General features: G+C 35.2%; 1 protein-coding gene, 1 long non-coding RNA gene and 1 pseudogene across 2 annotated transcripts; all 3 read left to right on the top strand.

The window, feature by feature from the left end:
• Positions 1 to 1,468: 1,468 nt before the first annotated feature.
• On the top strand, positions 1,469 to 11,392 carry LOC133881456 (receptor-like serine/threonine-protein kinase SD1-8). Its single transcript, XM_062320386.1, has 9 exons — positions 1,469 to 1,604; positions 1,683 to 1,748; positions 5,035 to 6,412; positions 6,520 to 6,621; positions 9,694 to 9,905; positions 10,012 to 10,222; positions 10,318 to 10,555; positions 10,654 to 10,801; positions 10,910 to 11,392. Exons 3-9 carry the CDS (start codon positions 5,107 to 5,109, stop codon positions 11,216 to 11,218), a joined length of 2,526 nt encoding a protein of 841 aa, XP_062176370.1. The 5' UTR covers positions 1,469 to 1,604; positions 1,683 to 1,748; positions 5,035 to 5,106; the 3' UTR covers positions 11,219 to 11,392.
• Positions 11,393 to 13,461: 2,069 nt separating this feature from the next.
• LOC133881000 (uncharacterized) lies at positions 13,462 to 16,825 on the top strand. The gene is made up of 2 exons (XR_009902479.1): positions 13,462 to 13,649; positions 16,608 to 16,825. It is a non-coding gene; the product is annotated as an uncharacterized LOC133881000 (long non-coding RNA).
• A 1,088-nt stretch (positions 16,826 to 17,913) lies between these two features.
• LOC133882014 (G-type lectin S-receptor-like serine/threonine-protein kinase At4g03230) lies at positions 17,914 to 21,133 on the top strand (annotated as a pseudogene).
• Positions 21,134 to 22,388: the final 1,255 nt, after the last annotated feature.

A 22,388-nucleotide genomic window follows, 5' to 3' on the forward strand; every position in this document is an offset into this window, starting at 1 on the left:
ACTCCGATGCCTAAGTCAGTTCAAACTAATTTTCTGGAGAACATCAGTAATCTCAAAAGCTCAGAGAATCTGTGTGTCAAATACCTGGCGTAGTAGTCTTATTTATAGGCTTATGGTTACGTTACAGACTTACTGGGACTCTCGAAACCCAATTGGACTAGGAGTTTGAGTCCCAGTTGGTTCGAATCTCGACCTTATCTTCAGGAGATTTGAATAAGGCAACAGAGTCCAAGTTGGATAGCACTCTGCTTCTTCAATCCTTGGTCTATTCCATTACGGCCTTATCCCACTAATTATGGGATAAAGATTAGCCTTTAGGCTTCCTGGATATGAGCCTTATCTCATTGTGCAATGTTCTAGCTTCAGGGATGAACTCATGCCAGTGTTCTGTTAACATTTAATCACTTATTAGTCGAATTTGAAGTCGAGTTTAAGAAGATACTTCCGAGACGGTTGTAGCGTGCTTCAACCAATCCTCCGAGGTGCAAATATCCGAGACATGTTCGCTTCGATCACACTAGGAGATCTCGGGATATAGCACCCCGAGGCGTAGATATCCGAGACATGTTCGCTCCGATCACACTAGGAGATCTCGGGATATTTTGCACAGTTATTGAGTTCGGTAGGTCCGAGGTGTTACCATACCAAGACAATCTTTTATACAGGGTCACTATGAATATCCAAGATGTAACACCGAGGTGACTTAAGGTTAGGATCCACGTGCCCTCGGGGTTGATTTTATCCCCAACACTTTACTTTTGTTTAGAATAAATTGTTAGACTAAACAATTGAAATATGAATAATAAAATGTATTGTAGGGTTTATAATTAAAGGAAGTAGAGCTGCTGAAGGATGGATATAATGCAGAAAAATCTTGCAACTGCCCTAAATAAAGTCCTTTACCCATGGACTTGGCTAGGAGCACAGATATACATCAGTAGCTAAAGCAGGTCCACCTAGCTCTTCAAATGCACTTATTCTAATGGCTTGGAATCTTAATGTAATGTTCAAGAAAATATTTAATGGGTTTATTGAGATTAAATAAAAATAAGTCTATTTAATGTGGTAAAACAAAACTAAGTGTTTTATTTTTAACCTATGAACTTGTAAATGATAGCTATGAAAAGAAAATATAAGTGATGTTTTTAAGTTCAAAGAAAATAGAAAAGAAATAAAATAAGAAGAAGAAATAGAAAAGAAAAAGGAAATAGGAAATAGAAATAATGAAAAAAAAAAAAAAAAAATCAGAAAAGCATAAAGAAAAGTCAAAAAATAAATAATAAAAAATATAAATAACATGTGGGGCGACCTATGCCCCTTCACAAAATAAAGGGCCAGGTGGTCCTTCACAAAATAAAGGGTCAGCTGCCCTTCACCACGAAATAAGGCAGAATGCCTCTTTTGAAAAAAAAAAAGGAAAAAGAAAAAAGGGGGGGGGGGGGGGGGGGGGGGGGGGGGGGGGGGTGGTCCGGTTCTTCCTCATTTTCTCTTTGGTTTTTCATAAAAAAATTATGATTCACGAAGATTCAACGGTCCGATCTTCAATCCATTTTCGGAAATGTGATTCTTACACTCGGATCTACGTTATCACCGATCGTTTTGAGGTAAAACACTAAAGTCGTGTTCTTGACATTTTTGGGTTAAAATATTGAAATGTGAATTTAATCTAGTGTTTTCTTTAGGTAATGGGTTACTTGAAACTTACTTGAAGCTATCCAAACCATGAGTTTTGGTTAGGTGAAATTTTGGTGAGTTTTCCTCAAACACTAACTTTTGGGTATTTAATTTTAATTGAGTTTTTATGTGATTAACCCTTAGTAAATGCTATTAGGTTAATAATATTGTGTTTGGAGTAGTTTTTTTTTATAAATTATGGTTTAATTTTGAAAACCCTAATTTGATGGGTTAAATTAATTTGGGAGTTTTTAAGTGTTTAAAACCTAGATTGTTAATTTGTGGATTGATTGTGGTTATTGTGACGATTAATCCCAAATTAGCTATAGGTTTTGTAAAAAGATATTTGTGAATATAATTTTAAAGTTAATATTATTATAAAAGTGTTAGTGAAAATAATTTATGGATTAGTGAAATTAATTGCGGGTTAGTAATTATTTAAATAGTGATTTTAATATCTAACCCTTAGTAAATACTTTGGATTAGTATTGTTTGAGTTTTAGTTAGTGTCTAGGATTAATGGGTAAAAGTTTGGAACCTTTAAAAAAATATTATGGGTTTTCCAACGGTTTAGCCTTGAGCGATTCAAGTGCTAATTATTTAAGTGCTAAATAGTGCAATGTATTATTCCACAGTGATGCATTGCAATGTGGTGTCTAGTACGCCTAGTGCTTAAATCCGTGCAATTAAGGCGATATTTTACTCACTGAGAAAACTACTTTCATATATTATAGAATTGCAAAATAGATATTGTTTTATAAATTCGAATCGACTGTACGTTGAAATAAATGTTTTGGATGTTTTGAGTAGTTTCTTATTATGTTGAAATATATCAATGATGTTAACGAAATTGAAGCATGAATGAAAAGTATTATTTGAATTGTTTTAAGGTGCTTGATTGCCTATTGTTGGGATTTAAATTATACAAATTGTGATATAGAAATTGACATTGGATTGTTTACTATTTTAAGAGAACATTGTTTAAGAAAGCATGTGTTTAAGGTATAGTTCTTAAAAAACAAAAGTATATTGTTTTGAGCATAAAGTGGTTTGTAAAAGACCAATGGGCTAGCATTCCCATATGGCAATTGTTTGTAAAGACCAATCGGCTAGTATTCCTCTATGGCAATTGTTTGTAAAGACCAAATGGCCTAGCGTTTCCCTATAGCATTTGTTTGTAAAGACTAATGGGCTAGCGTTCCCCTATGGCACTAAAGACCAATGGGCTAGCATTCTCCTACGACATTAAAAGACCAAAGGGCTAGCGTTCCCCTAGGGCACTAAAGACCACTAGGTTAGAGGTTTCCCCTTTGGCATACCTTGTGGTTGTAGACCATTGGGCTTGCGTCCCCAACTGGATATTTGTTGTATTGAATATAATGCAAATATTTTATTGAGTGCATAATAGTGTTGTTTTTTGCGGGTTTTCTATAGTTGTTCATGATGATATCTTAGTATTGAAGAGTTAGATGCCATGTTTTCTTGCTTAAGACTTATGTGTAAGCGTGAATCCTATAATGGGGTGATCATGTGCACATATGTCCGAGCCACCGATCAAAGTAATATATTGTAGATGAGTCGATATGTAGAAGCTTCCAAGGTGAGATTACTGGAACTTCTATATATGTTCACAGCTGCATAGTATGCTTTAAATGTTTTCTATTAGTCGGTGTTTGCTTTATCAGCTATTGGGATTTTCAAACAAAAATTTATAAAATTGGTAGCTGTTATAGTATACGCAAGTCTAGAAAGAAAAGTTGGTTCTTTGCGAAAACTCAATCAGTTTAATATCATTGAGGCCTCGGTATTATGTACCGAGACGGTTAACTTATTATTTTACCTATACGGATATGGCAACCTCCGCAACCGTGCAGGCATTGATGCTTTGGTTGCAGGTTCTGCGGATATAGATATTGACTCGTCCATTTAGCGAGTGAGATGCTATGATTAGAGCACTTCATGACAGTCATAAATCACAGATTCATGGGTAGTTCACATTTTGAGTATTTTATTTATGGCTCATGTCCTACGTGACATGTATTTGTTGAACTTGTATTTTAGTATGTAATTAGTGTAATGTGTTTTATAAACCTTAAATAGGTAGACTTATAAATGACAATTGTTGTAATTAATTGTTATGTATTAGATGTATTTCCGCTTATGATATGTGTTCCGCTAGACATTGATTATTATATTCCGCTGTTAGATGTAACTCTGATTATTAGGTGCATGTTATGGGGCATGTGCCATATGTTGACTGAGCGACATGTAGTCATACTACTGTAAAGATCCATTTGTATGTTTTCAAGGAAAAAAGAAAAAAAAAAGGGTCGTCACACTTAACCTAAGATGGAGATTGGCAGCTACTAAATGAAGAATTTTGTGGGTTTCTTTGATGACAATGACTTTTTTGTTTATAAATTTGTTTATCAAAATATGTTTGAGTAATTAGTTTATCAGGATTTGTGTATGATGTTCATTATTTTGGGGGATATTATTCAGCAGTGAATGACAAGGATACTAAAATTGCCACTAATTAAATGCCATGAACATGTTTCTTGGCATTTAAAAGAGATTTTTTTTTTTTTTTTTGATGAGTTGAACTCGTAAAAGAGGTTGATAAAGGTCCTTCCTAAAAAAAATATCTTCAATCTGCATATTCTAATATCTAAAATCTGTGAACTTTTCGATTCCAATCTTTGCTTCTTCTACTGCCATTGCTCGCATCCGAGCCAAAAAGCTATGATACCAATTGTAAAGAAATTTATCCTATTTCTCAAGACTCGTGATATGCGAAAAATAAGAAGATAATAAAATTAAATTAATCACACATGACACTAGATTAAAATGATTCTCTTAATATGAGATACATCTATTGGTAGAGGCAACCTGGAGAAAATTTAGTATCAAAAGGTTAGTATAAGAGAGTAGCAATTGGAGAAAACCACTCAAAGTTCTAATACACCAACTTCTCACTTTTACTTCGAAAGAGAATAATAATAAATATATTAAAAAAAAAAAAAACCCCTCTCTTTCTTTGTAGTGCTATTCTTGTTGAAGCTATACGGCTTATTCTAGTCATTTAACAAGAGACTATTATAACTCACAAAAAAAAAAAAAACAAGAGACTATTATATGGTGCGACTAAGTCGGTCAAAGTCAATTTAAAAAAAAAACAAAAAGTCAGTCAAAGTCTCCTAATACAAGACCAAGAAGGAAATCCTTTAAATGCGGTCCACAACTTGATGACTTCAACGCACTCAACTTTAACAAAGTCATTTTCTACAATTCTTATGAGTACACTCCTTAATTTGTATTCTTTTCTTTCTTCTTGTTTGTTGCTCCTTCCCCTTCTTCCAGTATTGCTCAGGAAAAAAAAAAGTACAAGTTTTCTGAAACTACTCACTGGGATACTGCAAGTTATAGAGAGGGATGGGTAGCATGACGAGTAAGCCATGGCTCTTATTTGTTCTGCTTCTAATCCTGTCTTGTTACAGAGCATGCTTCTCCATAGCTGGTAATACCCTTTCAGCAGGTCAGTCTCTTTCTTTTTCAAAGAACGAGATCATATTATCTCAAGGTGGCACTTTTGAGCTCGGTTTCTTCACTCCAGGCTCTTCATTAAAAATATACCTGGGCATATGGTATAAATGGTTTGTTCCGAAGGAAGTTGTTTGGGTAGCAAATAGAGAAAACCCTTTGTCTGACCCATCTTCGTCAAGACTTGACCTCTCAGAAGATGGCAATCTACTCCTGTTTGAGGGTTCCTCCAAGATCCCATTTTGGTCGACAAATTTGACATTTCCCGGGTCAAATATAACTGAAGCTGTACTTCGTGATGATGGGAATTTTGTTTTGAGAAACAGGTCGAACCCGTCTTCTATATTTTGGGAGAGTTTCGACCATCCAACCGATACATGGCTGCCAGGTGCAAAGCTTGGAGTCGATAAGCTCATTTCATGGAAAAATTCAGAAGATCCAGCACCTGGTGTGTTCTCGTTGGGGTTAGACCCAAATGGAAGCAATCAGTATTTCTTAGAGTGGAACAGATCCCAAATCTATTGGAGTTCTGGAGTTTGGAACGGAAATTTTTTCAGCTTAATTCCTGAAATGAACGGATTGAGGTATATCTTCAACTACACTTTTGTGCCAAGTAATAATGGAAGTGATGGATCTGTTACTTACTCTCTTCAAAACCCTTCTTACCTTTCTAAATATCGGGTTGACTACAGAGGACAGTTCAGGGAACTAGTGTGGCTGGGTGGCCCTTGGGAATGGAGTTTATTTTGGAATGCACCGAGGAATCTATCTGATGTCTTTGCTTTGTGTGGTGCGTTTGGCGTGGTACAGTACCGTGAGAATTATTCAACCCCTTGTCAGTGTCTAAAAGGTTTCGAACCATTTTCGATGAACTACACCAGACTAAACGATTGGCGAGGTGGCTGCGTGAGGAAATCCCCTTTGCAATGTGAAAACAATACGTATGCTAATGGCAAAAAAGATTGGTTCATGAAGATACCATTCCTGAGATTGCCCTCTAATTCGAAAGCATATTCGGCAGCGAGTGCTAGGAATTGTGAAGTGGCTTGCATGAATAACTGTTCTTGCACAGCTTATGTTTATAATAGCAGCGGCTGTGTGATATGGGAAGGAGCTCTTTTGAACTTACAGCAACTCTCAGATGGTGGGGAGATTATGTATCTCAGACTTGCTGCAGATGAGCATCAAAGTACCAAAGGTGAAAAATCTACACAAATTTATGTCATCTTTCGTTATGAACGTACTAATATTTCATTCTCTGTTATATATGGTTGAGCTAATAGTGATTCTTGTCATCATAATCAGGCAAAAAATGGAAAGTATGGGTAGCTGTGCTAGTTCCAACAACAGGGCTTATCTTATGTCTCTTCATTTGTTTTTCAACCAAAGGAAAGCTCAAACCCGTAGGTAAGTGTAAACGATGTTCTAATTACCTCACATAGAAATCACTTTCAAAAAATTACAAGTAAGTCTACTTTAATCTAAGACAATAAAATTGTGACAAGTCCTTGTTCTTAGGAACATCACTTAATTAACACACTTTTCTAATGGCCCGACAATGAAAGCTAGCTGTTAGCATCATTGGTTGGTGAAGATAGTGTTTCAGGCTCCTGTTTGTGGGGGCCCTAGCTCCAACAACTTTCATCATGTCTCTGTGAAGGAGTTTGATTTGCAGTTATTTGGTCATTTCACTAGAATCAGAATGAACTGCTATATTATTACTTCTTATTTGCATAAATGACTAAATAAACTTAGTTACCTTTGGAAACTGACATTGCTTAGTGGTTGAACTTTGGTGATAGGGCAGCTCGATACATTTTGAAGCGTAAGACCACAAATTTAAGTGGGGTATAATTTTTTTTTAAAATATATATATATATATATATATATATATATATATATATATATATATATATATATATATATATATATATATATATATATTTATATATATTTATTTATTTATTTGAAAATTGTATTTTATTTTTATTTTTATTTATTTAAGTGAGTAATTTTTTTTTTTTCACTGATCAGCTATGGTCCTATGAAATGATTTTAGAGCCTTGAAAGGCTTGAATAGTGACTTGGTGGAAAATAATTAATGAAATTGTGGAAGAAGAGAATAATTCAAATTTGAATAAGACTTGAATTGGGAAATGGAGAGAAAAAAAAGAAAAAGAAAAAGAAAAAGAAAAGGAAACTTATAAAGAAAGGAGTTTATAATTGAATAAAATATTTTAAAAAAACTTTCTATCTTCTTAGCATTTAATTTTTTTTTTCCCACTTTATTTTGAACGTTGGACTTGTACGTGTAGCATAATTTCTATCTTTTTAACATTTGGAATGAATAATATATTATTAGCATTGATTTTTTTTTTTTTTTGAAATGATTAGCATTGAATGTTAAAGTTGCTCAGTGCTCATTACAAGGCCTAAAAAGTCTTTATCCACAACGTAATTAAATATTATTATTATTTTCATTCTCTCCATTATTCCCAAGAAATTGAATAGAATGTTTTAAGTTGGAGAATTGGTTTTATTTGAGAATGTCTTTAAAATTATTTGATTAGCTCATTTGGTTAAATACACCTTTGGTCTCTGAGTTTTGAAAATTTTATTTTTTAGTCATTGAGTTTCAATTCGCATCACAAATGGTATTTCAACTAGGGGTGGGTAGGACTCGCAGAACCTGCCCTGTACCCGCAACCTCGCCCCATGAAACACCGGTTTTTCGGTTTTTATTGTGGGTACCGGTTTAAATGTGAGATATTCACATGGGGTGGGGCGGGTTGCGGGTCCTAGTTTTTAAAAAAACTGGGGCCCCACCCCACATAATAAAAGAAAAAGTTAAAAAACCCCTACCCTTTACTCTTAACCTAGCACCGCTGGAGCACACCCCCCTCCCCCCCCCCCCCCCCCCCCCCCCTCCTTCCCTTTCATTTTTCCATTTCTTTCCTTCCAAGCGTCGCAACACCCACTCGCCCCCTCCCTTATTCTCTTCATTTTTCTCCTCTCCCCTATTCACAGCCTCTCCTCACAAAACACTCACAGATGGTCAGATCAGCAAGTCCTTCCCTTCACTTAAACGAAAGCTTTGGAGGTGCTGTTCATCCCCTTCAACACTGTCCGAAGGATTCCTAGAACCCTCAATGACAGAATTAGAGCTTCACGCCTTCACAAAATCACGGGTGTCGACTCTCGTTCTAAGGCGCCGAAATTGGGTATTTTCACTGCTTCACTATGTTTTCTCTGTTGGAAACTTGGAAATATGGTTTTTGTTTCATTGTTTGATATATCCATATATGATTTTGTTGGAAATTTTTAGAGCTTCAAAAAGGACCCTCCCGGCCCTGTCAAACCTGCACTCCCCGCCCCGCACGTACCCTCCCTGCATGTACCCATACCGCATGGTTTTCCCCTAAAATATGCGGTTCATGGGTTCAAAATATGGAATCCGTAGGGCTGTGCGGCGGGGGCAAAAAGGGCAGAAAACCGCCCCGCTCCACCCCGCCCCGAGCCCACTTAACCACAACTTTGGAAAAAAACCAAATTGGTACCTCAGTCAAGTTTTCTGTAAAAAAACTAACAGCTTGTCATGTGTCAACCTCTAAGATTGATACGTGGCACTATATATATAAAAAAAAAAATTTGAAAAAAAATTGAAAAAATTAAAAAAAAACAAGGGGATGACTGAGCCGCCCCCATGGCCGGTCTGGGATGGCCGAACCACCCACAAGGGCAAAATGGAAAAAACAAAATTTGGAGGGTTTGGCCCTTGGGGGTGGCCGAACCACCCCCAGTGGCCGATCACCCCCAAGGGCCAAAACTGACCTTGAATTTATTTTTTTGTCAAGGGTTGGCCGAATCACCCCATGGGGGTGGCCAGCCACCCCCTTGTTTTTTTTTATTTTTTATTTTTAAATTTAAAAAATTATTATTTTTAATTAATTTTTAAAGATTTTTAATTTTTGAGGTTGATACATGGCGGACCATTAGTTTTTAGACGAAAAACTTAACTAAGGTACTAATTTGGTCTTTTTTTCAAAATTGATGTACCATCTGTGATGCAAATTGAAATTCAGGGACTAAAAAATAAAGTTGTCAAAACTCAAGGACCAAAAAGGTGTTTAACACTATCTAATTTAATACTATCAATTGTTTAAGACTTATTTTCGAGAATGGAATGTTGGAGAATTAAGTTTTTTGGAAAATTTAATGATATTAATGCATTTTTAATTATTTATTACTATAATTAGGGGCCTTAATTAAAGAATATTGATTATAATTAAGCCTTTAATTTAATTTAATTTAATTTTTTTTAATTTTTTTTTTTTATAAAAAATCTTTATTAATATTCATTAATTGAGGGCCTTAGGCAACCGCATAATTTGTTATAAGGTAAAGCTGGCCCTATTTGGTGAACCTAATGATGTCACCTCGTTGGATTTCCATGTATAGTGACTAATTCTTATCAAACAGGAGAGAAGGCTTCAAGCAATAATTTACTAGTATTTGATTTCGATACGGAGCTCGATGCAATCAATGAAGAAATGAATACCAACAACAATATGAAGAAAAAAGAGAATGATTTTGAGTTACCACTATTCAGTTATGAGAGTGTATCAATTGCAACTAATAATTTTTCAGCTGTAAATAAGCTTGGAGAAGGAGGTTATGGACCTGTTTACAAGGTGCGTAACATTTTTCTGATGAATGTGCTTTGAATACTATCAAGAAAACCGACATTAGTGGTAAATCTTAATGAAAGTTTAAAGAGCTTATGGTGCTCCTTCATAGGGGAAATTACTTAGAGGGAGGGAAGTTGCAGTGAAGATGCTTTCAAAAAGATCTGGACAGGGAAATGAGGAGTTCAGAAATGAGACAATACTAATTGCAAAACTTCAGCATAGAAATCTTGTCAGAATCTTAGGTTGTTGTATCGAGCGAGATGAAAAAATATTGATATATGAGTACATGCCCAATCAAAGTTTGGACGTCTATCTTTTTGGTGAGTGCATGTTTATGTACATATGTATTTTTATTTTAATCTCATATGTTTCTAGGTTCTTAAGGATTAATTTCCTTGTTGTACTATTTAAACAGATCCAATCAAGAACAAGATGTTAGCTTGGGAGACACGTGTACACATTATTGAAGGGATCGCTCAAGGGCTTCTTTATCTTCATCAATATTCAAGGTTACGAATCATACATAGAGATCTAAAACCGAGTAACATTCTCTTGGATAGTGAAATGAATCCAAAAATATCAGATTTTGGCATGGCTAGAATAGTTGGAGGTAATGAAACAAAAGCAAACACAAACCGAATTGTTGGAACTTAGTAAGTATGCAACTTGTTTACATATGATATTTGCAATTGTTGGTTAAATTCTTTTAGCAAGCTACTAAAAAAATAGTGTACTAAATTTTGGAATCCAGTGGATACATGTCTCCGGAATATGCTATAGGTGGTTTATACTCGATAAAGTCTGATGTGTTTAGCTTTGGAGTACTGCTCCTAGAGATTATAAGTGGCAAGAAGAATACTGGCTTCTATAACAGTAGTTCACTCAATCTTCTTAGATATGTGAGTATCTTTTATATCCTCTCAATTTCTTTATGTTTTACCTTAGTCTTATAAATTGAAATGTTCTTAGTTTTCAATAAAACTTACATTTATTTGAATTGATATTAGGCTTGGGAGTTGTGGGTAGATGATCGGAGTTTGGAGTTGATAAATCCAACAATTGGGTATCCTTCTTCTAGTTCTCTTCCGTTGAGATTCATTAACATTGGCCTTCTTTGTGTCCAAGAAAGCCCGACTGATCGACCTACCATGCCTGATGTAGTCTCAATGATTAGCAATGAACATGCACCTCTACCTAAACCCAAGCAACCAGCGTTTACCACAGGCCGGAACATGATGGACACAAATCCAACAATTGACACTGCAGGAAATTGCTCAAATAATAGCGTAACTATTTCAACACTGGAAGCCCGATGAAACGTCTCCTATATCAAAGAAAAGAAATGTTAAGAACCAATCTTTTTGTTTGATTTGTATGCACGTTGATATATATGCTACATAGCCTACATGTCACTAAATGTTGTCTTGGTTCACTTATATCTTTGAACCAATCTTCTTGAAGATTTTGAAACATATCTCTAAATTATGCGATATGCAAAACTGCAATGATGTGAGTTTAACAAAAAGTATATTCACAGCTATATTATATATGTAAATTTCTACTATTATCGATGATAAAATATTTCCAATAATTACAGAACTTTTAATCAGAGCTCTGACTAAACACCCAATTGAAATACAACATGGCACAATCCAATAATTTCAGTAAATTGGTCCTCATAGATTCAATCAATTTTCCAAAATATACCATTATAAATGTTATATATATAAGAAATGGCAAGTGTTCACCTTGAAAGAGACCAACATATCATATATGTTAAACATAACTTCATGCTTTTTGGTCTGAAACTAGGACGGACAATTTTGTCAATTGAAGAACACAAACTAATCCCACCTATCTCTCCACAACCTTATTTTTGTTAGAAAATTTTCTACTTACATTCCAATTTTCAACCACTTAATTTCTTATTAACCAAATAGAACTTAGGGAATTTTTGCAATACTCCAAAGTATTTTTGTGACTACCCCTTTTTTTTTAATTTTTTATTATTTTTTTTATACAAACATAAACGAGTCCTCACAGTGGCACGACGATGTGTCGCAAAGCCAACATATGGTACATACCCTATATCATGTAAAAAGCATTCGAAAGTTTTTGAATTTCAGGCCATACGACAAAACACCAAAAAATAGCTGCAGTGGTAAAGGAGTATGGTAAAGCCGCAATCCGGAAAGTCCACGCGTGAGTGAGTGGGATCCATGCGTTGGCATATGAGTGCCACGCATCAGCAATTAAGTGCCACGTGTCAGTGCATGGTGGTCGAACAACGACATGAAGGAGAGTTGCAGGAAGCAGGGAGGCCCAGGAGCATGGTGGTGGCACACGTCTAAGGGCGAGGCTTACGAAAGTTTACGGATCTAGCCTTGAAAAAGCCAAATCTGTGACCATTTGCCGATCCGAGAAACAATTAGCAATGGGGAGCAAGAAAGAGGCGGAGAGCAGTTTAACGACGGGGAACAACGAGCTAGGGACGAAGAGCAACCTATAATTGTCTTATTTGGAGGAACCAAGAATAGCAACTATGGAGAAAGAGAAAAATGAAGAAAAGAATAGCAAGAAGAAAAACAAGGGGGAAAGGGAGGAGGGAGGGAAAAGGATCATCCCTCCTCCCTTGAAAAGCCGCCGGAGGTGGAGGAAAAACCTTTCAAATGGAGGAAATACCTTATTAGCTTTCACTTAATCACTTGCGACCACCGAAACATGCAATATAACACTTATACAGCCTAACAATTTACCAAATTGTATTATCGGTCAATGTGAGTGTGAGACCTTTGTTATTTTTTTATTTTTATTTTAGGGTTGGGGGATCCCGCAACCCCCTGTCTCCACCTAAAGTGACCCTAAACCCTAAACCCTCACCACTAAAACCCTAAAACCCTAAACCCTAAACCCTAAAACCCTAAACCCTAAGCCCAAAGCCCTAAACCCTAAACCCTAAAACCTTAACCCTGAACCCTAAACCCTAAAACCTTAACCCTGAACCCTAAACCTTACACCCTAATCGCAAACCCTAAACCCTAAACCCTAGAACCTAAACCCTAACCCTAAATTGTAAAGACCAAGAAAAATAAATAGGGAGTTTAGAAATTAATGAATTATATTTATTAAATAGATGAGAGTAATAATCATATTTTAAGTGATAATATTTATATTCTGTAAATATAATAAGTCCAAGATAAAATAATGGAGTTAAAATAAATAATAACAATAAAACAATAAGTCCTAGTTAAATAAATAATTAATTATAAGTGTAAGTTTTAATGGAATTAAAAATGATGGGCTAAATAACAATTTATAAATGATAGAATTTTAATAAAGTGGGGTCCTGTAGTAATTTAACAAAAGTTAGGGCTTAAAATAAAAGACAATCCCACTTTGCCACGTGTCATTACCCGGTTGGCTAGGAGAAGATAACCTTATCTTCTCCTAACCACCAACACCTTGACACATGTCCCACTTACTCTCTCTCTTCCTCTTTCCTTTCTTTCTTTTCTTTTCTTCTCTTCTTTCTCTTTTCTTCATCTCCTTCATGCACGCCCACTCTCTTCCCCATTCCTCTTTCTTTTCTTCTCTCTTTTCTCCCCACCTGCACACCCTCATCTCCCCCTTTCTTTTATCATGCAGCCCTTCCCCTTTCCCTTTCCTCTTCTCTTTGGTTTACACACGTACAAGCAACCCTAGATGAAGAGAAACACCGAGAGAGAATCCGGCCATGGGCTTTAAGAGGTAAAATCTTTAGCTTCCCTTTGTAATTTTGTGTTACCCATTATGTGTTGAGCACGAAAATCATGTGAATGGTTTGAGATTTGCTTAGATTTGGATTTTAGGTTAAAATGGTAATGGGTTTCAGTTTTTAGGAGATTATTGTAGATTTTTGGTGTGAAAACCGAATGGGTATTGTTAAGAATTTCTTGGATTTGCTTTGTAAACCGAATGGGTTCCCTTTGGTTTGATTTAGGTTGAAATCGTGGGTTTTGCATAAGATGGAAATTTAGGGTTTCATGGTGAGTTTGGAAGGGGATGGCCGAATGGTGTATGTCTTTTGAGGTTTTGGTTTTTAGTGATTTTAGCTTGTGTTTAATACTCTATTGTTAATTGTTGGAATTTTGGATGGACTTCCATGGGATGGACTGATTGTGTTGTTCTCTTGGGGTCTTGGATTTTGGTGGTTTGGTGTGAAGTAGTCTTGCTAGATTTGATGTTGTATTTTTGGAGCTTAGTTTAGTGATTAATAGTTTGAGTTTGGAGAATGTATGGGCTGATTTGGACGGGTGTTTTTTGGTGGAATCCAAATCTGGTTTTGGGTTGGGGATTTGATGATGTTGGTTGTTAAGTTAATGGAGGTTGATTTTGGTAGCTCATGGCTAATGCCTTGGACAGAATTGTGAGTGGAGAATAAGAGAAAAGTGTAAAACAAATAATTAGTAAAAAGAGGAGTAAATAAAAATAAAGTGTAATAAGGGTCATTAAGAATATGTTAAATAAGATTAGGGCCCCATAGTCCAAGTACTCAAGTATTTATGTAGTAAAAGAATAAGAGTTGCATAGGGTAGTTGAAGATGAAGATGTCAAGGGAGTTATGGTTTAATCCAATTAGGTCCTATGACCTAAGTTGCGTAGATGACTAGTAATTAGCACTGATTAAGTATTAAGTGTAATGTTTAAATGAGAATGCTTTAAAATGGTAAATTGTCCAAATAGCCTTAAGACAACAAATATAAAATAGTGACATTATTGGAATACATAAATAGGTTCCAAAGTTGATTAGCAATGTAATTATATGATTAATGTGTTTATCTAAGTATTATAAAATACCTAAGTGCATTATGAGGTTATGCTTAACTTAGTAAGCCTTCTATACATATATGTGTACATATATACATATATGGACCAAGTGTACTTAGTTAGCTTAAAGAAATAAACAAACTATAAGACTTAATAGTTAATAATGATAATAAGGTGACTAAGTACCTAATTCACTTATCCATGTACACTAAGTATTTTAGTGTATCATCAGATTATGTTTAAGCGTTGGATGTGTGTGTGTATATATATATATGAGTTAAAAATATATTGCTAACTTGATAAATAAACAACAAGCCATAAAAGGGATTATCAATGATAATGTGATGCAATAATAATAAATAAGCTAACAAAATAGTAAACGTGTCTTAAGGGTAATAAGCAAGATAAGATATGAACCTACAACTAATGGTTAACCTAATAATAGCCTAAGGTATCTAGCTAGCTTTAGAAGTGAGTGATGCGATGTGTGAGTACGCGGGTAGTTTATGTGTCATAAAGTATAGGTTCAATAGCATAGTCTAATGTTACCAATGTTTGCAGGATCTTGTCCGGATTGGAGACTTTAATTGGTTCTCCAATGTAGAGTTCATGTAACTAGAATTCAATGGAATATTCGAGTCAAGAGTCCAATGCAGCCAAGGTGAGTATTCTACTCATTGAGAAGTATTATTTTCATATATGATGAATTGCAAAATATATATTGTTTTACAAACCTGAACCAACTGTATATTGATTATGATTTGTTTTGGATGATTTGAGTACTTTTGAGTATATTGAAATTATGATGAAGTTTTGAAGTATGAATATGATATGTGGAGTTTGAATGAATGGTGTGACTGTATGTTATGGTTGGGAGTTTTGAAAATTGTGATTGCAATGGAACATGAATGTGATTTTAGAGTGAGTATAAAGTTTGGGAACATGATGTTTATGAAATTAATGCATGAATAAAGGTGTTTGAATTGATTTAAAGGGTATGAATGTGTGCTGTGATTGGGATTTAAATTACGCAAATATTGATTGATGAATTGATGTGTTAAACTGTTTATGGAATCTTATTGAAAGCATGTGTTAAAGCATGATCATGGAATTGGAAAAGATATATATTGTTTTAAGGCATGAAGCATGAGCATATAAACGCCGAACATGGAACGAAGTGAGGTTTACGACCTACGGGAAACGGTAATCTCAAAGGGACAAGTCCCAGGGACAAGCCCCATACAATTCATTACCTCAGGGCAAGCCCCATACAGTTCACCACCTCGGGGCAAGCCTCATACAGTTTACTACCTCGGGGCAAACCCCATACAGTTCACCACCTCGGGTAAAGCTCTATATAGTTTACTACCTCGAGGCAAGCCCCATATAGGAAAATTTGCATCAACATGTATAGCATTTTTTTTATGAGTGATGTTTTTATACTATGAGTTGTTTTGCTAGACGTATTAGTATGCATAATAATCTCAATAGGAAAGAATTTATGTATATTTCTATCGGATGGTTGCATGATTTAAATGCTATTGTTTTTAAGTCACTGAATCGAAAGTAATATAGTAGGTGAGGATGTATGTAGTTGTTTCCAACAATGGAACTTCTACGTATAAGTCTCAGCTGCATAGTATACTTAAAATGTTTTCTATTAGTCGGTGTTTGCTGTATCAGCTATGGGGGTTTTTCAAAGAAAAGTTTATAAAATTGGTAGCTGTTATATTGTACGCATGACTAAAAAGGAAAAGTTGGTTCTTTGCAAAAACTCAGTGAATAATAGACCTCTGAGGTCTCAGTGTATTTATTTATGCTAAGATGGTGGACTTATAATTCCACCTGTGCGGATGCGGCAACCTCACAACTGTGTAGGCTCTAATGTTGTGATTGCAGGTACTCCGGTATAGTGGATGGTTTGGTAGTAGTGTACTCTAGATGTTATAACTGAAGCTCGCCGCGACGGTCATAATTGCTCGACCACGGGTGTCCACTGTTTAATAGGTTTTATTTATAACTTGTGACGCATGTGTCACTTGTTATTGTATAAGCCATTTCTGTTGTGAAATTAATGTGTTTGATTTGAGGAAAGACATAAACAGATAGATGTAATATGGCTCTTTGGTTATGAATAGATCGTATTAGAGTTTATATTGTGATTTCTGCTATTCAAGTTTATGTTTCCGCTGCATAGTTAAATAGATGTTACTTTGATTTACTAGGTACGTATTATGGGGTATGTACCATATGTTGGCTTTGCGACACATCGTCTTGCCACTGTGAGGACTCGTTTATGTTTGTATTAAAAAAAGAAAAAAAAAAAAAAAAAACGGGTCGTCACATAAACCCTAAACCATAAATCCAAACCCTAAGCGCTAAAAACCCTAAACCCTAACCCTAGATCATAAACCCTAAAATCTAAATCCAAGCCTTGACCTTAAACCTAAACCCTAAACCCTAGACTCTAAACCCTAAACCCCTAAAAACCTAAAGGCTAAACCCTATACCCCAAAACCTAAACCCCGAACCCTAAACCTTATACCTTAAACCCTAAACCCCAAACCCCTTTAACCCTAAACCCCAAAACCTAAACCCAAAACCCTAAAGCCCAACACCATAAACCTTAAACCCTAATCCCTAAACCCTAGACCATTAAGCAGTATTTGGTGAAGAAGGGAGTTTTATTTTGAGAGATTGGTCGAATGCGTCTTTTATATTTTGGGAGAGTTTCGACCATTCGACCGATACATCCCATTTTTGGTTGACAAATTTGACATTTCCTTGCTCAACTGAAGCAGTACTTGGGGAAGATGGGAATTTTGTTTTAAGAGATAGGTCAAATGCATCTTCTATATTGTGGGAAAGTTTCGACCATCCGACCGATACATGGCTCCCAAGTGCAAAGTTTTGGATTGATAAGGTTACTCGAAAACAACAGCTACTCGTTTCATGGAAAAGTTTAGAAGATCCAGCACTTGGAGTGTTCTTGGGAGGGGTTAGACCCAAATAGAAGCAATCAAATTTGCTTAGAGTGGAACATATCCCAAATCTATTGGAGTTATGGAGTTTAGAATGGAATTAATTTAGCTTAACTCCTGAGATGAGATTGAATTCTGTATACAACATTAGTTTTCTTTCAAATGAAAATGGAAGATATTTTATTCATTCTCTTTATAATTCATCTCACCATTCTATATTAGTGATGTCGACTACAGGAACATTGCAGCTGTGTACGTGGATGTCTGGCCCTTTGGAATGGAATGTATTTTGGTATGTACCGTGGGACCAATCTCATGTCTATGGTTTGTGTGGTGCATTTGGCATGTTCTACCATGAGAATTTCTTAAACCCTTGTGAATGTCTAAAAGGTTTTGAACCATTTTCGATGGAAGACATCAGTCTAAAGGATTGTTCAAGTGGGTGTGTGAGGAAATCCCCTTTGTAATGTGAGAATAATATGTATGCTAATGGCACAAAAGATTGGTTCAAATATTTGGCAACGAGTGCTAGGAATTGTGACGTGGCTTGCATGAATAATTGCTCTTGCATAGCTTATGCTTATAATAGGAGTGGGTGTATGATTTCGGAAGGAGCTCTTTTCAACTTACATCAACTCTCACATGGCGACTAGACTGGAGAAGATATCTATCTCAAACTTGCTATTGATGAGCATCGAAGTACTTAATTCTCTTTGGTTTTGATCATATGACCTAAATCTCCCAAATTTATGTCATCTTTCATTATGAGCTAATACGCCATTCTTTGCATTGAGCTAATAGTGTTTCTTATCATCATAATTAGGTAAAAAATGGAAAGTATGGGCAGCTATGCTAGTTCCAACAACAAGGCTTATCTCATGTCTCTTCATTTGTTTTCAAGCAAAGGAAAGCTCAAACACATAGGTAAGTGTAAATATTCTAAGCATACATAGGAATCACTTTCAAAAAGTTTCATGGAAGTCTAGTTTAATCTAAGGCAAGAAAAACGTGACAAGTCCTTGTTCTTAGTGTTAGGGAGAGAATCGCCTAAAGAGTCTACAATATCTCATTTATATACATGTTTAGATACCACTCTAACCCAAAAGCTTAAGCTTAAAGGTTTGGATCCACTAATATATATTAACTACTAATTTGTTTATTTTTTCTCAACATGGTATTCAACACTCATACGTGCAATTAGAACTAATCTACCCCTCACGTGTAAGTCTCTTCCACATTAACCTACCTCCTCGTTGCGTGTGAGTCATCTACGAATCCAAGAGTGTCACATGAATAAGAATTGCACCAATTGCATGTCACCAAATGCGAATTTGCTTCGAGAGCCATCCACACTCTTTGCCGGAGCCAAACCAAATGCATTAAAGACCAAGATACTCGCTTAAGCGAAAGCTGATCCATAGCTTTGATACCAATTTGTTAGGAAGAGAATCACTTATGGAGTCCACTAAAAGCACCTTAATATATATGTTTGGACACCACTCTAACCCAAAAGTTTAAGTTTATAGATTTTGGTCCACTTCTGTATATTAACTACTTATTTTGTTTATTTTTTCACAATGTGGGACTCAATACTCACACGTCCACTCACAACACTTAGAAATGCCACTTAACACATTTGTCATCATTCTATATTAAACAGGACAAAAGGCTTCAAGTAATAATTTACTATTATTTGATTTCGATATTGAACTCCATCCAATCAGTGATGAAATGAACACTAACAATAGTTTGGAGAAATAGAGAATAAAGATGTTGAGTTACCATTATTCAGTTACGAGAGTGTATCATTTGTAACTAATAATTTCTCAACTGCCAATACGCTTGGAGAATGAGGTTTTGGACCATTGTATATATGATTCATTCTCATGATGAATGTACTTCAAAACTATTAAGAAAACCTGTAATGGTAAACTTTCATGACAGTTTAAAAAGCTTATGGTTCTTAAGGGCCAGGAAATTGCTATAAAGATGTTTTTGATAAACTTTCATGACAGTTTAAAAAACTTGTGGTTCTTAAGGGGCAGGAAATTGCTGTAAAGATGTTTTTCCAAAAGATCTGGACAAAGGCTTGAGGAGTTCAAAAATGAGAAAATACTAATTGCCAAACTCCAGCACAGAAATATTGTTAGACGCTTAGGCTGCAGTATTGAGAGAGATGAAAAAATGTTAATCTACTAGTATATGCCCAATAAAAGTTTGGATTTGTACCTTTTTGGTGTGTGCGTGTTTTTGTTATCATGCTTTTTATAATACTTTTTTTCTTTCTAACTTTTATTTGTTTTTTGAGCTTTAATTTTTCCTAGTTTTACTATGTAAACAGATCAAATCAAGAAGAGGATTTAGATTGGGGGACACACATACACATTATTGAAGGGATTGCTCAATGGCTTCTTTATTTTCATCAATATTTAAGGTTACAGATCATACATAGAGATCTAAAACCCAATAACATTCTATTGGATAGTGAAATGAATCCCAAAATATCAAATTTTGGGATTGGCTCGGATGGTTGGAGACAATGAAACACAAACAAATACAAATCGAATTGTGGAAACTTATTAAGTATGCAATCTATTTCACATCTAATATCTGCAAATAAAGTGCTTAGGATACCACAACTTTTAGTACAAGTTTTTTTTTACAAACTGATATGACAGTCTGCAATTGGCAAAATAGTTAAGAGTGTATAGTTGATATGTAAGTAACTAACAATTTTATTTTTTTTGTTTAATCATTTCATCAATTACAAATTGTCACGTCAAGTTTGTAAATGACATATAGTAAAAGTTGTAATTCTCACAGCAATACTCCATTTGCAATTGTCAACGATATTCACATAAAAATCTATTAATATAGTCGTTCACTATATTTTCGAATGCAATGGCTATATGTCTCCTGCATATGCTATGGATGGTTTGTACTCGATAAATTCTGATTTATTTAGTTTTGGAGTATTGGTACTAGAGATTGTGAGTGACAAGAAGAACACTGGGTTCTATAACAGTGAATCACTCAATCTTCTTAGATATGTACGTATGTAGCTTTTATACTCTTCCAAATTCCTTATGTTTTACATTAATCTTATAAATTAAAATGCTATTAGTTTTTAATTAAATTTAGTATGCTTTGAAATGAAACTAGGCTTGGGAACTGTGGATAGATGATCGAAGTTTGGAGTTGATGAAGCCAACAATAGGATATCCTTCTGCCATTTCTGTTATGCTGAGATTCATTAATATTGGCCTTCTTTGTGTCCAAGAAAGCGCGACTGATGGACCTACCATGTCTGATGTAGTCTCAATGATTAGCAATGAACATGTACCTCTACCAACATCCAAGCAACTTGCTTTCACGAGAGGTCGGAATATGATGGACACAAATTCAACCATTAACAGTGAAGGAAATTGTGAAAACTTATTTTGAAATGTTTTATGTTTTTGGAGGTGTTTGTTAATACTTTTATTTTGAGAATAAAAAAAATAAAAATAAATAAATAACAACATTTATGGGGCTCTAATACCCAAAATAAACTTGACTTAGGATTAAGTTTAATCCAATTAGTAATACATAGTTGCTAGAAATGTAAGTGAGGGGCAATGGTATTTAAAAAATAAGTGCTCAATTGTTTCCACACAAAATACCACAGGGTTTCATCAAACCCAATTCGGGTTTCACTTTTTCTTTTTCAACATAAATAAACACTACAAAGTATTCAAAATTGCTTTCATATTTTTGTGTCAAATTAAAACCTTTTTTTTTTCTCAAAAAAAAAAAATACAAAATACAAAAAGAAGCATTAACAACGGAGCCTAGAATCTAACTCTAACTCTAACTCCAACCTCAACCTCAACTCCCAATATTGGTTTCTATTCCTACTCTTCTAAGTAATCATGTGAAGCCCTCAACCTCAGGTCTTCATCGTGAAGCAGGGTGCTCTGTTTTTATGTGAAAAGTGAAGGTAAAGGCCACTTCTTTATACTCTTATTAGACTTATTATGATATTTTCTCTATGTTGTAGTGTACTAAAGATTGAGTAAGGCCATAAAAAGGATTCATGTCATTTTTTTTTTCTTCAAAATTGACGTGGCTTTTAAAATTATTATTTCATGTGTGATATATCACTATTAAATTTCGATATTTTTGACTTAGTTGATGGTTGTATTTATAGGCGCTTCTGTTTTTTAGGGTTTCGTGCTGTAGTGACGCCTCATTTGATTGTTCTTCAAGAAATAGTGAAACATCTCTAGAACTTGACGGATATAGCTCTTAGTAGGGAACCATGTAAATCTCTGTGTTTGTATTTTTTTATTTTTTTTTTCTTCCTTCTCACTAGTTCTATTTTCCTAACATGTTAATGGTAAAAAAAAAAAAAAAAAAGTTGGTTCCTGAAAATATCAAACATGCAATTGCCTGTTTCTTCAAAGAGAAATGATAGGCTTACACCCACTTTCTACTCCCATTTGCCTACACCCTGACATGGTATTACCACATCAGATTTTCCCCATCTCTCTCTCTCTCTCTCTCTCTCTCTCTCTCTCTCTCTCTCTCTCTCTCTCTCTCTCTTTGACTGGCGCCCAGATCTGCTCAAAAGGACGCTAGTGAAGAATAGATACAACCAGATCTGGGCGCCCGCGAGAGAGAGAGAGAGAGAGAGAGAGAGAGAGAGAGAGAGAGAGAG

The sequence above is a fragment of the Alnus glutinosa genome, chromosome 11 (assembly GCF_958979055.1).
Source record: "Alnus glutinosa chromosome 11, dhAlnGlut1.1, whole genome shotgun sequence".
NCBI lineage: Eukaryota > Viridiplantae > Streptophyta > Magnoliopsida > Fagales > Betulaceae > Alnus > Alnus glutinosa.

Coding starts and splice junctions, on each gene's coding strand:
- LOC133881456 (XM_062320386.1), top strand. CDS start 5,107: ATGGGTAGCATGACGAGTAAGCCATGGCTCTTATTTGTTCTGCTTCTA. Junction 6,622..9,693: donor AGGAAAGCTCAAACCCGTAG/GTAAGTGTAAAC, acceptor CTTATCAAACAG/GAGAGAAGGCTTCAAGCAAT. Junction 10,223..10,317: donor TTTGGACGTCTATCTTTTTG/GTGAGTGCATGT, acceptor CTATTTAAACAG/ATCCAATCAAGAACAAGATG.